The 13,676-nt window shown below is 32.1% G+C and overlaps 3 protein-coding genes and 1 long non-coding RNA gene across 4 annotated transcripts; 1 reads left to right on the top strand and 3 right to left on the bottom strand.

Annotated features, from left to right (window-relative positions):
• Positions 1 to 597: 597 nt before the first annotated feature.
• Positions 598 to 3,387, top strand: LOC139491460 (ATP-dependent DNA helicase RecQ-like). The gene is made up of 2 exons (XM_071279164.1): positions 598 to 1,239; positions 1,800 to 3,387. Exons 1-2 carry the CDS (start codon positions 779 to 781, stop codon positions 2,308 to 2,310), a joined length of 972 nt encoding a protein of 323 aa, XP_071135265.1. The 5' UTR covers positions 598 to 778; the 3' UTR covers positions 2,311 to 3,387.
• Positions 3,388 to 4,468: 1,081 nt separating this feature from the next.
• LOC139492824 (uncharacterized) lies at positions 4,469 to 7,020 on the bottom strand. Its single transcript, XM_071280977.1, has 2 exons — positions 6,934 to 7,020; positions 4,469 to 6,573 (listed from the first exon to the last, which is right to left on the bottom strand). Exons 1-2 carry the CDS (start codon positions 7,018 to 7,020, stop codon positions 5,671 to 5,673), a joined length of 990 nt encoding a protein of 329 aa, XP_071137078.1. The 3' UTR covers positions 4,469 to 5,670.
• A 1,773-nt stretch (positions 7,021 to 8,793) lies between these two features.
• On the bottom strand, positions 8,794 to 9,984 carry LOC139492486 (uncharacterized). Its single transcript, XR_011656856.1, has 3 exons — positions 9,823 to 9,984; positions 9,293 to 9,469; positions 8,794 to 8,871 (listed from the first exon to the last, which is right to left on the bottom strand). It is a non-coding gene; the product is annotated as an uncharacterized lncRNA (long non-coding RNA).
• A 752-nt stretch (positions 9,985 to 10,736) lies between these two features.
• LOC139492485 (uncharacterized) lies at positions 10,737 to 13,234 on the bottom strand. The gene is made up of 3 exons (XM_071280663.1): positions 12,510 to 13,234; positions 11,436 to 11,886; positions 10,737 to 10,889 (listed from the first exon to the last, which is right to left on the bottom strand). The coding sequence occupies exons 1-2, from the start codon at positions 13,134 to 13,136 to the stop codon at positions 11,695 to 11,697; spliced, it is 819 nt and encodes a 272-aa protein (XP_071136764.1). The 5' UTR covers positions 13,137 to 13,234; the 3' UTR covers positions 10,737 to 10,889; positions 11,436 to 11,694.
• Positions 13,235 to 13,676: the final 442 nt, after the last annotated feature.

Genomic DNA, 13,676 nt, shown 5'->3' with positions numbered 1-13,676 from the left:
TTGCCCTTTATCAACTTTTTATTGATAAACTTATAAATTGCATAGGTAAAAAAAGTTCCTTTATTGATTTAGTGTAAAAATATATATCCCTCTTAACCAAGACATAACAAACTTGAAATCAGTCATGACACCTATGATGCATAGACTTCTTACTTTGGAACATATTACAATAAAGAATACTAGTCTGCACTAATTTCTTTCCAAAAAAAAATGAAACATTACATCCCTACCCCATCTGGCAGATTTTCACTTTTTTTCATCTTACCATTTTTACTTAAGCAGTGAACAAAACCCAAATATATGATGTTTCAAATCAACACAGAAGTCAAACATGGTGATTCAGGAGGAATTATTGGATTGCCAACTCTGTTTATGGTTAATCTGACTGAAAGAAACAGTTTAAGCACCAAATCATGAAAATTGATATTAAAGTCCATTCCACATTTTACAGCATGCCTTATATTACTTTAAACATTTCCAGGTTATGAGGGCAATACAACAAGAGTCTTTAGATTGCAGTTAACTATAATTCCAAAATCTGTTTGACAATACATGTACTAGAATACATCTCTAAGTTGACTGTTTGTTGAAAATTAACTCGAATAGTTCAAGCCCTTTCCGTGTCCGATTTTCTCCCACACGAGGGCTTGAACTCGAAATGATCATTGGTCGCGTCGCTGGCTCTCTGTGAGAGAGAGAGCCAATCGGCGACAATAAGATTGTGAGTATGCGCAAATGAAAGAAAACAATTTCCGCCCGCTAAATATAAACAAACAATATGGATGTCAGTAATGCTTTGAAAACAATAGAGATGAAATATGCCTTTAAATTTAAAGAAAAACAGATGGAGTCGATAAAATACATCATGGAGGGTAAAGATACATTCATTGTCCTACCGACAGGATATGGGAAAAGCAAAATATACTCCCATTTACCCGAGATTCACGGTCTTGTGAGAGACACTCCTGGTACAGTGCTAGTTATTTCGCCGCTTCAGTCTCTGATGAAAGATCAGGTTTCGAAGCTCAATAAGATTGGAATGTCAGCAACTTTAGTTGGAGAATGTCCAAGTGACAAAAACATTGCTGATTTGATACGAGAGGGCCAATATCAGTTGGTATTTTCTTCCCTTGAAGCTGCCTTGACACCAGGGTTTTGGAGACGTTGCTTTACCACTGGAGTATTCCACGACAACCCCCTTGCTGTTGTTGTTGATGAGGCTCACTGCATTATAGAATGGTAAGTTATCACGGTATTGATTAAGATAGGGCTATTACTTTGTCTGAAAGACTATACAATACAACATTAAGGGGCGGATCCAGCCATTTTAAAAAGGGTAGCACTAACCCAGGATAAATGGGAGGGTTCCTACCAGATGTCCCCATTCAAATGCATTGATCATCCAACACCCTGAATACACACCAATCCCCCCCCCCCCATATGGAATTTAAAGATATACAAACACTTTGTCTACGTGAAGTCGTGTACAAAGATAAAAATTACACACACACCAAAAATAGAGACACGTGAAGTCGTGTACAAAGATAAAAATTACACACACACCAAAAATAGAGACACGTGAAGTCGTGTACAAAGATAAAAATTACACACACCCCAAAAATGGAGACAGATTAATAAATCAAAACGATTGTGTAAATTTTTTTTTTAAATATATAAAACACATTTTGCTGACATACATGTATTTGGTTAACATGATTTAGCACTGTTTAACAATGTATGATTATAAGTTTCTATTTTTGCATAACAAATATTTATGGTTTTTGTACACTTTTTTTCAGGGGTGATGATTTCAGACCAGAATATGGAAACCTTGCTCACCTCCGTTCCATTGTTCCAGACAAAACAGTATTCATAGCAATGACTGCCACTTCAACCAAAGAAATGAAAAGAAGAATAATTAAACACCTTGATATGTGCCAATCAGAGACACAAACTGTATGTATGTTGCCGGAAAGAAAAAATCTTACGTATGTGATCAAGAAATCAAGAAAACAAACAGATGAACTTCACTGGATGCTTGCAGACTTACTAGAAAACAAGGAAAATGCAAAGAAAACAATAATTTATTGTAGAAATATAGCGACATGTGCGAACTTGTATGAACATTTTTACATTAACATTGATGATACTCTGAATTTTGATAGTAGACTAATTGCCATGTTCCATCGCTCCACAACAGAAGAAAATAAAGAGCAAGTGCTGTCTGAATTCCCAAAACAGGACAGTAAATTACGTCTGGTATTTGCCACTGTGGCTTTTGGTATGGGTGTCGACATACCTGATGATTAAAACATTGTTCACTGGGGTGCCCCTCGTAGTTTGGAGCAGTATTCGCAGGAAAGTGGTCGTGGTGGAAGAGACGGCAGATAGTGTGTCTGTGTGTTGTACTTTTCAGGTATAGACATAGTTAAGGACAGATCAACTGATGCTATGAGGGAGTTTTGTCGTGCTACGGAGTGTATCCGTAAAGTTCTAAATGACCATTTCAGTTTGGGAACAGTAAGAGAGGCATCAAACTTTGAAAAAGATCTGTGTTGTTGCTTCTTTTGTGTTCAGAGCAGTGCAATTGTACCAATTGTTTCATACCTAGATGTAATGTTGACTTTGTAAATGTTAGCGAACCTGTTGAGTGTGATGAACTTGCTGTACGGTATCTCACCAATAAGCAAATGAAATTATTAAAACTTAATTTACAAGACTACCAAAGTGTTATATGTGAAGAAAACCCCAGCAACATCCATGACTTTGATTGTCAGTTAATAGAGGATATAGTTTCTCATTCTGATACTATTATGTGTATTGAAGATGTGATAGAATTGGGGCTTTCAAAACATGACTATGCTGAAGACATACTGTTGCTGATAGAAGAAATAGAAAACCCTTAAAACTGTTACAATATTTGTGAAGATACATTTGTAAATATACTTGTACATGAATTGAGGAATTAGGATAACACATGTATATACATGTATTACAGTCAACAATGGGAATCAGTTAACAAACACATTTAATTAAAAAAAAAAAAAAATCATGTTAAATTATTGTTAATGTTTTTTTAAGTCGCTTTTCAAATCACCATTAGAGTGTTGAAGCAATTATCTTTTTCCCCGTAACATTTATTTTCAAAATTAAAGGTTCCAAGGAATGACAATAACAATTTTTTTTATGTAAATTTTGTTTGTGTCATGTATCAGTGTCTGTGTATTATAAAGGTTTATTTGATGTAAGTTTTATTTTACTGACTAGTATCAGAAAGAAAAGGGACATTTCATGTTGCAATGAACAATTATTGTAATCATAAATTTAATGTCTATAGATTCAAACATATATGTGTTTATATAATAAACTGTATGTAGTTTCCTTAAATCTATTCTTTCTTATATATTTAATTAGTATATACAAATAAGGAGATGTGGTATGATTTCAACTGAGACAAATATCTTACCGAGTTCATACATATTTAATGTTCTTATTGACCTTTGAATAATTCACTAAACAATGCTAAAGATGAATAATCAATGACGCAAAGAAAACCAACAACGAAAATAGACACCTAATGTTTACTACATAGCCCTCTTTTATATTATATTCATTATATTCATTATATTCATGTGTACTTTCTAAATACATGTATCAAGAATGTATGTACCTTTAAAAGTAGAAAATATTTAACAAGAACCAAAGTATACATGTATGCTGTCAACAACAAATATACATGTACTACCAGTAGCAGTCTAAAACACCACCGTATCCTCCACCAATAAAAACTGGCTGCCAGGAGTCTCCTTGAATTACACCTAAGATACCAAGGGAAAATTAAAAATTGGTTTGTCAACACCAAAAGGAAAGAAACCGAAAAGACAAACATGTAAACCAAAAAAATACAAAAGAAAAATAATCTGAACAACAAGAAATCCCTACAAATTTAAGGTGTCCTCTACTGTGATGCTTAAATCATACTTATTTGCCCTGGTGGATACATTATAGCTGTCTGTTTGGCTATCATACATTGTACCATCTCTATATGTTTAAAAATAGGCTGTGGTTGTTGTTTGTTTATGTGTTACTTATTTGTTTTTGGTTAATTTTTTGGACATAAATTAGGCCGGTAGTTTTCTCAATTGAATTGTTTACATTGTCTTAACTGAGCTGACTATGTGGTATTGGCTTTGCTCATTGTAGAAGGCCCTAGAGTGCCTTATGGTTGCTAATTTCTGTGTCATTTGGTCTCTTATGGAGAGTTTGTCTCATTGGCAATCATGCCACATCTTCATTTTTATATGCAAGATAAAATCATAGCTGAAAATGTAAGTGAATCATCACATTTGCTTCCCATATTCTTCACAACTACAGCTGGAAATACACCAATTTAACCCAGTGATGCAAACCATATCAATCGGGCAATAAAATGTAACAAAATATGATTAAGACTGCTTTTCATGTTTATTATTGCTTGAATTTTTCCAAGCTGAATTTTTAATAATTTAATTGACAGATGAAAAACAATGAAATTGTTACAGTATACATACACGACATAAAGAGTAAATAAATCACATGACTTGTGAACAATTACCCTTTTCCCACTATAAAAACACAAAAATGAAATTCTATTATTGTTGACTTCAAGAATTGATGGACAGTCAATGTTTCTACCATATACATGTATACCAAAGATTTAAAATAACACACACAAATATCACAATTTTCTTTACATTGCACTTTTCACTTCATAATAATCAAAATAACATTACTTCTACTGTTATTGCACAGAAAATGGTGTATTGCACAGTAGATGTTTTCATTTTAAATTTCTTAGTAAATGAGAAAATGATAAATTATGCACTGATCACAAAGAAGAAATGACCAAGTGATGCACTATTGGTAGTATCCATGACATATGAATACTTAAATTTTAAGAAGGATGGCTAACTTTCTTTGAATTACACATAAATCTACATTTCATGGTTAGCACTAGGCTGACTAATAAACATGTTTAACTTTAAAAAATTGGAACACATGCATGAACCGGTCATGTTTTTTATACCAAAAAAGCACTATAAATAAAACCAACGTTTACAAAAAAAAATGCACTATAAATAAACCCAACGTTTACAAAAAAAATGCACTATAAATAAAACCGGTCTCAATTCAAAGCCCTCCAGCTGACAATGATATGTTCCTACTTTTAAGAGACACAACCAAGAATCAGTCATTTGTCAGTATCTAGAGGTCAAAATAATAATGAATAAAAAAATCTTTAAACATGCTACTAATGGGCTGCCCTCAACTCATTAAAACAACAAAAAACACAAGTTATAAATAAAAAAAACACAACATAATAGAAAGATGAACATCAAATGGATGATTAAAATGGAGTTACTTAATTAAATATCCACATGTATTTATACAACATTTTTTAAAGCAACTATTGAACAATTTATCACAGTTTAGCACATTTTGTTCATACATAATATGATTTCCGTCTCTGTATCTTGGCGTACGTTTCCTTCTTTTCTGTAAGCAATTTGTTAAAAGTCTTCCCTTTCAGGTCAGAAAGCGGATCAAATGGAATGCATTGAAAAAACTTGTGATAACGTCCTGGAATTTCATTGAATAGTTTCTCTGGTTGAAGTTGTGTAACAATCATGTTCATGTCTTTTTAAAAGATGGTTTAGAATTTGAAGGCTTTCCAAAATAATGTCCTAGACCATTTACATATGCATCCATTATATCGTTGCACCCTTGAAGGCTTCTACCAACACGTTTTATGGATGTTGATGTTAGATTTCCATGCAGCGCATGCAAAGCATCCTTAGCTCTCATGTTAAAGAATTCCAAGGCCAGGTCACCTGGTACATTCCCACCTTTTCCGCCGTGGATATTGATTGACTGATTATGTTTCAATTCAAAGGCAAGCCTTTGAGGTATTGTTGCCATAATCTGTGCTTGAAGTTTGAAGGCTAGAAGGCGGTATTTTGTATGGTTTGAATTCGAAAACCTAAGCATATCAAATTTCCACATTCGAAAAAGGCGATCACCATCGTTCTCTTTGGCCGAGTCTTCCCTACACCAGTCCATCAAACCATCCCGAAGTACACAACATGTGTAATTAAACTTATAGTCACTCTTGTAATCTGTAGATTTTTTCTTCGTTTTCGTCTTTGGTTCATTGGCGACTGGTTCATGTGGCTGTAATATATCTAAATCTTTATATTGACAAGTTTGTCTATGGTTGCGCCGACACAGTCCATCCAACAGGTAAGATTTTGGACAACCAGGATAACTGCATGGCACTCTATTTGTTTGATTGTTGTCCTCTGTTGTTTCATCACAATCTAGAGTAAACCGTTCCGTCTTAATGAAACGATCAACAATAGTCTGAACAATGTGTTCCATTAATTCAGCGTTTTGTTCATCTGTTGCAAGATTATTTACATGGTTATCGAATTCAATCAAGTTGTCTACTCCAAGGACTTGTAATGCAGCTAGGAGTATAAAACCTTGAGTGGTCAATCTCATAAACTCTCTACAATCATTCACTGGTTTTGTCACCTGTTTGGGTAAAGAAAAAAACGTTTACTAAAAGAAAAAGTATTGTGATAATAATATTTTTCTATTATAATGACACTAAGTTATAAGAATTGTAAAAATGAGATTAATGCCATCTAGGTGTAAGAGACTTTTGTTGTTTGATTGCTGTCTCATTCATGTACACAGACATCTCCTTTTTTATCATAACATAATTAACTGTCAGAAAAGTCTGTGAAGAATTGTCCCAGTAATATCTAAGTGTTGTGATATGGAAGTTTTACAGTGTCCTCTTTAAACTATTATGTACATTCCTATCTTATTGGGCTATTGTGTCTGACGATATTTCTTTAATTAGCATATTTTAAATAATCCTCAAATTACCTCTGATTTTACTCCACGTCTATCAAGCATATTCTTTAACTGGAACAGTGTTCCTCTTTCACCAGATGATGAGCCTCTGAACAGCATATTAAATGATTCCTGTAATAATGAGAATTACATTAAGCTATAATAATTATGTAAAGAAAGGCATTATTTCATAAACACATATTTAACAGAAAGTTAATTTCGGCTTGTTATTCAAATCTAATGTTCAAAATGACATACAAAATAAAAAAAAAAATTAAACTTAGTATAAGAATTCAATACTGAATACTTAGTAAAAGATTTCAATACTATATGACTACATTTTTACCAATCTGAAAAAAAAAGTGTGCTCTTATCTGTAATGATATTATGTGGCCATGCCAGTCCTCACTTTTCCAAAGATATCCATCTAGCCTTTGCTCTGGTGTCCTTGCATCTTGTCTGGCTCTTTGGGCTCCATCACCCCTTTCTACACTCAATGCATCTCCACCAAGAAGTAATGGTATCATTTTACCGTTCTCTGTTGATGGCACATACTGTTGCATGTGTTCCATTATCTCAATCATCTGTTCCATGATGTTCTCGTCTTTCTCTAAAATGCCTAACGGAATCTTTTAAAAAAAAGTTTGTTATTAACTTAAGAGTGCAGACATACAAATATTGTTTTGTTATATATAGAACATTAGTAATAAAGGCTTGAACCAAAGCATAATATATATACATGGATTTATATATTTTAGTTTTGCCTGCAGTATCTTTTATCAATTGATCAATTATTTAATAAGGCCACACTTAAAAATATTTTGGTTTGTCCAAACCCTACTCAAAGTTTGAAACAGTAGGTAGGTACATGTAGGTAGGCATTTTTTTTCTTTTTTTGACAAAGAGAAGTTGAAGCGTCAAATGTTTTTTAGTCTCCATGTCTATCTGATAAAAAAACCTTTTTCAGATCAGGACAAAAAAAGATTTTGAGCAGGCAGCCTATTTTTTGGGTAGGTAGGGTGAGGTCAAACAAACATAATCTTTTTTATGGCCTAAAATAACAGCATAATCTTTTACTTTGTTTTCTCATAAAATTGATCATATCTACATGTACATTGTGACAAAATTATCTTTTAAAAATATTGTATCACTTACAATGTTGCTCTTTTTTTCTGATTGCTTTGAATATTGGTGCTGGATATGGTATTCCACTAAATGCTTCAAGTTTTCCAAGCATGGTACATTTTCAATAAGAGTTCTCTTCATCAATGTCTTGAAGTCCTGATGCAGGTAAAGTACTCTTGGTCTCCAGGGATGAATGCATCATTTGGGAGAGATAATATATCAGCCTGTGGATGGGTTGAATCCAAATCCAATCCTGACACACGAGAATGGACAGCAATAGAATGAACTAAGTTGTGTATTTTGTTCTTGTTATCAAGTGTTTTATGTCTGGTCTTTTGATGTACATTTAAATTGTCCATCACGACTTGAAAGGATCTACCATCTCTGTTAGCTTCCTTTTGAGTTGTAGTAAATGGTGATTCATCTCGACTCATGACTAAAATAAAATCAATAAATATAATGGTATGCAATACAAAGGTTTTACAATTATGTTGAAATAAAATAGTCTCCTATTTAGACAATATAAACATGATATTTATACAGTTTATAAACATGTTTATTAATTCATACTTTTACATAGCCATTCTAACATGTGAACTTCTTATGAAGCAATATCTGGTCCTGAAACTTTTTTTATTTGGTCTAAAGTAATTCATATATCTAATCTAACAATTCCCAGTTTTTTTCCTTTTCCTGATTGTATTATTACTTGAAATTAAATATAAAAGGAAATAAAAAGAAAATACCTATAGCTGCATCAGTCACACACAGGAGTTCTTGGTGAAAGATCTGGAGATGTTGTTTGTTCTTCTGTAATATTTGGTACCCAAACATCAAAGGTATCATCTGCATTGAAAAAAAAGTACACATCTAGAACTATAGTCTTTAAAAGTTTAAAAACATTCCCTATTTTTACATATATATATATATGATACATATACAAGTCTAAAAATGTGTACACCAGTACTTATATGGTCCTTTTTATAGACTTATATATATATGCAAGTCTAAATTGAAAACAATGTTCAAACCTGTGATTGAGTTGAATAAAAAACACAATTTTTATACATGTGCATGCAAAAACATATTTCGTGGTAAACATGGAGGGGTCTAAATACTGTACCAACAACATTTTCCAAAAGACAAAAAAATATGAAAAGGTATATTTTAACAAACACATTATATACTAGCAGGTAGAACAACAGAGTGTTGATTTTACTGAAGCATATTGCACAAGCTTGTGATTCATGTATTATATACAACATACCAAAGTGTTTTGTAGTAGAGACTGACACATCACCATGGACACTCAAATATCTGTTGTCTTTTAGTGGAGTATCTGAGAGCTGGATCTCACCAACAGAAAGTGGGCTATAAACAGGATGAACAGAACTTAATTCCCCATCAGAGACCTTTGTAATTGGAGTAGCGTAATAATATTCATCTAAAAAAGAAGAATAATACATGAAATCCATTGGACACATATTTCATTATAATTATATATAATACTGTTATGATTATTTTGTGAAATTTTTAATTTTTGTTCTTCATCTAGCAATGTCTAGAATAATGGCTCAATAATTTTGGTGCGAGAAAAACAAATATATCAATTCAAAATAATAGCAAAAATTTTACAATTATATGATCTGATAATTTACCTTAAATAAGACATTGAACTTGTCTCAAAAAACTATAATATTTAATTACCATTAAATATATATATGGTTAGGTAGACAGTGCATTTTATCTTGGAAACTACATGTACATGTATGCATATAATTTGTTGCATCAACATACCAAAGCATTCTGTAGTTGGGATTGTCACTTCATTAGCATCAATGGAGGATAAATCACTATATGACTCTTTGTCTTTGAGTGGGGTATCTGTTACAAGAAATGCAGCTGAGTAGCAATGGTCACCAGAGGTCACATTGTTGTCTATAGTAGAATAGCAATGGTCTCCTACAAAAGAAAAGGCATGTTCTTTACATGTTCAGGAATTTTAAAGTAAAAGATCCTCAACTTTCAGATTCTGTTGATATTATGTACTGATATACTAAAGAATTAAAAGAAACAGAAATCAAACAAATATTTGCAAATGGCATGGTACATGTATGTAATTACATCATTTGTTTCATAAATTTTGATGATGAAATATAAACTTATTAAAAAAAATCAAACCGTAGAATCATCCTCCGTTGTCCACTTATATAATATCATATAATGTATTAACTAATCATGCTAATCATTATTTGGATTTGATGTCACACAAGTATTTATTCTCCTAAAAGCACATTAGACACACCTAATTTAAATATTTCACTGAAATGCAAATATTTAAGGTGGTACCCAACACCTTCACTGAAATTAATTTGGCTCGTATAATTTTCAAAAATTTTGGCAAAGTATTTACTTTGACCCTTCGACAAAAATATAAGAAATTCAAAAAGTTTGAACCAACCAAATTTATCAGAAAAAATACATGTACACTGGTTATATAGCAGTTTGACAAACACTAATTTTGATCATTGGAAAGCTTAATATTCCCTTAACAACGCAACGTAACTAAAACGCTTAGCTGATTTACAGAGTTACATGTATCTCCCTATAGTGTAAGGTACCACCTTAATTGTGATTCATGTGTAGCTATATTATTTAAGTTTTAAAAGTTCCTAAATCAATCACATGTTAATCAATATACCTAAACTACTATCCTCTGTGACTGTGTTAAGCTTATATTGGTTAGACATCTCTTTTGACCACTTCTTGACAGGCATATCAAAGTTTTCACATATTTGATCTACTAAGCCTAATGTTGCCTTGTAGGAGTTACATATCCCTGCTCTGTTAAATGTACTGTAAACCTAAAAATCAGACATAATATGTTATATTAATTTTTATATATCTGAGTTAAATTTTACAATTCTATAATATGTTTCAGCATATTGTGTACATGTTGTTATAACTTGGTATAGCATGATCAATGTTGAATAAATGCTTTGGAGAAGGGACTTAACCATACATAAATGGTTTGAATCCCCCCTCCCTTCTGGACATAGTTACATTGACAATATGATATTTGATTATAGCATATATATACATGTATAACCTAGGGCTATGACATGATTTTAATGCATATGGAACACTAATTTTAATATCTATCTTAACTTTTTTTAAGAGGAATCTGCATTGATTATCACCTTCTTGTACTCTTAAATTGTGCATGTAGTTACTCCTGTGAGTGAATACTAAATACCTTAAATACAATACATGTTCATGAACCTTTATAGTCATGTCAGTAGTTTAAACAACAGGATTTTAAGGTTACTTTTGATATATATAATAAATGTATACACATTGTACACATGTACATACATGTATCATATGTATACTAAATGTATTTTACTTACCCTTGTTCTCACATGTCCTCTGTACATCATGACACTATTAATAGCTTGTAAGGTGTTCATCCGCCTATTTCTGCTGAAAAGTAGTACACCCATACTGGTCACCATTCTTGGGGTCTTCAATAATTTTTCCTTATTATTATTTCCAATGATAGCACTTAAGATGTCCATTGTCATTGGGCATGTATTCTCTAACTGGCTTATTGCTGACCTCCATGTGAACTTTGAAATGTTAGAAACTTTAGATACTGAACTTTTCAATCTACATAATTGTTTGTGCTTCCTCGTCAAGTGTCTTTTTAACAGTAGTTGCCAAATCCTTCTTTACCTCGTCTATTTGAAGCAGGTGATTCAACGCTGTTTTGTATTGTTTCATCACAATGGCTCTGCAAGCAAGTTTACCAGGGCCTTGCAAAAGTGAGTTTTTCTGACTACTCCTAAAACCAATTTGAACCTGCAAAAACCAAAAAGACCTATAGATAAGAATTTTTAGAAGTACATGTATATAAAATGGATTAATTCTCTATATATATGTATCTTTTAACATTTGAAAAATTTGCATTTTTATAAAATCAAGGGTTTTTGTGTACATGTATGAGGGTCTGGGTGTAGTTAACAGAATAATAAAATAATGGGCAAAATATATAAGATAAGAATTATAGATTAAATGGACTAAAAACTATAAAGATAAAGGAAGGGTACACCCATATCCAGATCATCAAATATATACAACTATTTTTGGAAGTTACATGTATATAAATGTATTATAGATGATTTTGAATCTACATTTTGTTACTATACAGTACATGTACCAAAATGAGAATTCAAAAGATAAGATATACTTCCATTGTACTTTACATAATCTTTAAAATATAAATACACATTGTATTATTTATTAATAAATACTAAAACTAAATGTGTACTGAAACTAAATATTTATGATATTGAATTTAAAAAGCAGTATGTATATACATGTACAATTTTCCATACAATGAGTATTTATGTACATTTATTTTTTATAGAACTACATCATTTTTAATATAAAACATTTAAGTAAAGTTTTGTGTTTCTAGTTACCTTTACTTTTGGACCAGGCGATTGTAGATTTGAAGTTTCTGTAAGCTTTCTACAGGATGATGGAGTCTGTGATGACTTTGGAGTCTGTGGCGGTTTTGGAGTTTGAAATTTCAACTGTCGTCTTCTGGTCCCCTTACTTGGAGTCAAAAATCTGTTTCTTTTGCCCCTAGGGGTGCACCCTGATTTAGACGGTGTGATTGCATGTAATGCCCTCTTCTTTGTCGTGGTTGGGCATTTTTCTGTCGTGGATGGGCATTTTTCAATGGTGTTGATGGCAGGATATTCATCTTCATCTTGGTCAACAACAGTTTGAAATTTATTAGCGAATTCGATAAATTGTGGTGAAGCACTTTTCTTAATATTGTTCACTAAGTTCTTTAACTTAGTTTCACACGTAAATACGGCCTTTAAAGTAATAACACATTGGTTACAAATAAAAACATCATCAACTCTCAAGTCAACAACATTGCGAATTTGTTCTTCATCTATTTCATAACACTCTGATAGTATTTTAACAGCATTAACTTCTTTTATTTCGTTTTTCAAATTTCGCCTCTTTTCATTCTTTAAGTTGTTAAGGTCAAACACCTGCGTACAATGAAAACAAACACGATTACAATGATCCATTTCACATATTTACATATGAATACAAACATCGATAGCTCCTCCTTAATTTACCGCCAAATTATTTTTAACTCCCACAATTCATTGCGTTGTAAAATTTCCGGTTGACGGACTTTATCGACGAAGGCGTTCAGGCGTTATGCAGCCATCGTAGATCAGCGGAATATAACGACTGAATTATTCGGGTTATTGAAACATTGAAACATTTTATTTCACTAAAGGCCTCACATGAGGCATGATAGTACAACAATATAACAAATAAGATATAATGCATGAACAAACATATTTACAAATTATGCATGAATAAATGGGAAGGTAAATATCATTTGTAAATTGACATGACAATTTTACAGAACTTGGCTAAGCCAACAAGAACAAATTTATCTTTGCTGTTCATTAAATTAGAGAAACTCATAGTATTTTTAACTTTACAAATATCTGCAGGCAATAACTTCAGCCTTTCAGCATTAAAGAAAGTACAATCATATATATAATGAAATTCATCTCCTAGCACATTGCTGTTACATAAATCACATATTCTTT

The sequence above is a fragment of the Mytilus edulis genome, chromosome 10, assembly GCF_963676685.1.
Source record: "Mytilus edulis chromosome 10, xbMytEdul2.2, whole genome shotgun sequence".
Taxonomy (NCBI): domain Eukaryota; kingdom Metazoa; phylum Mollusca; class Bivalvia; order Mytilida; family Mytilidae; genus Mytilus; species Mytilus edulis.
The sequence above is the reverse complement of the archived record's forward strand: the minus strand, read 5'-3'. Positions and strand labels throughout refer to the sequence as shown.

Coding starts and splice junctions, on each gene's coding strand:
- LOC139491460 (XM_071279164.1), top strand. CDS start 779: ATGGATGTCAGTAATGCTTTGAAAACAATAGAGATGAAATATGCCTTT. Junction 1,240..1,799: donor GCTCACTGCATTATAGAATG/GTAAGTTATCAC, acceptor ACTTTTTTTCAG/GGGTGATGATTTCAGACCAG.
- LOC139492824 (XM_071280977.1), bottom strand. CDS start 7,020: ATGCTGTTCAGAGGCTCATCATCTGGTGAAAGAGGAACACTGTTCCAG. Junction 6,574..6,933: donor GACGTGGAGTAAAATCAGAG/GTAATTTGAGGA, acceptor TTACCCAAACAG/GTGACAAAACCAGTGAATGA.
- LOC139492485 (XM_071280663.1), bottom strand. CDS start 13,136: ATGGATCATTGTAATCGTGTTTGTTTTCATTGTACGCAGGTGTTTGAC. Junction 11,887..12,509: donor CGCCTGGTCCAAAAGTAAAG/GTAACTAGAAAC, acceptor TGGTTTTTGCAG/GTTCAAATTGGTTTTAGGAG.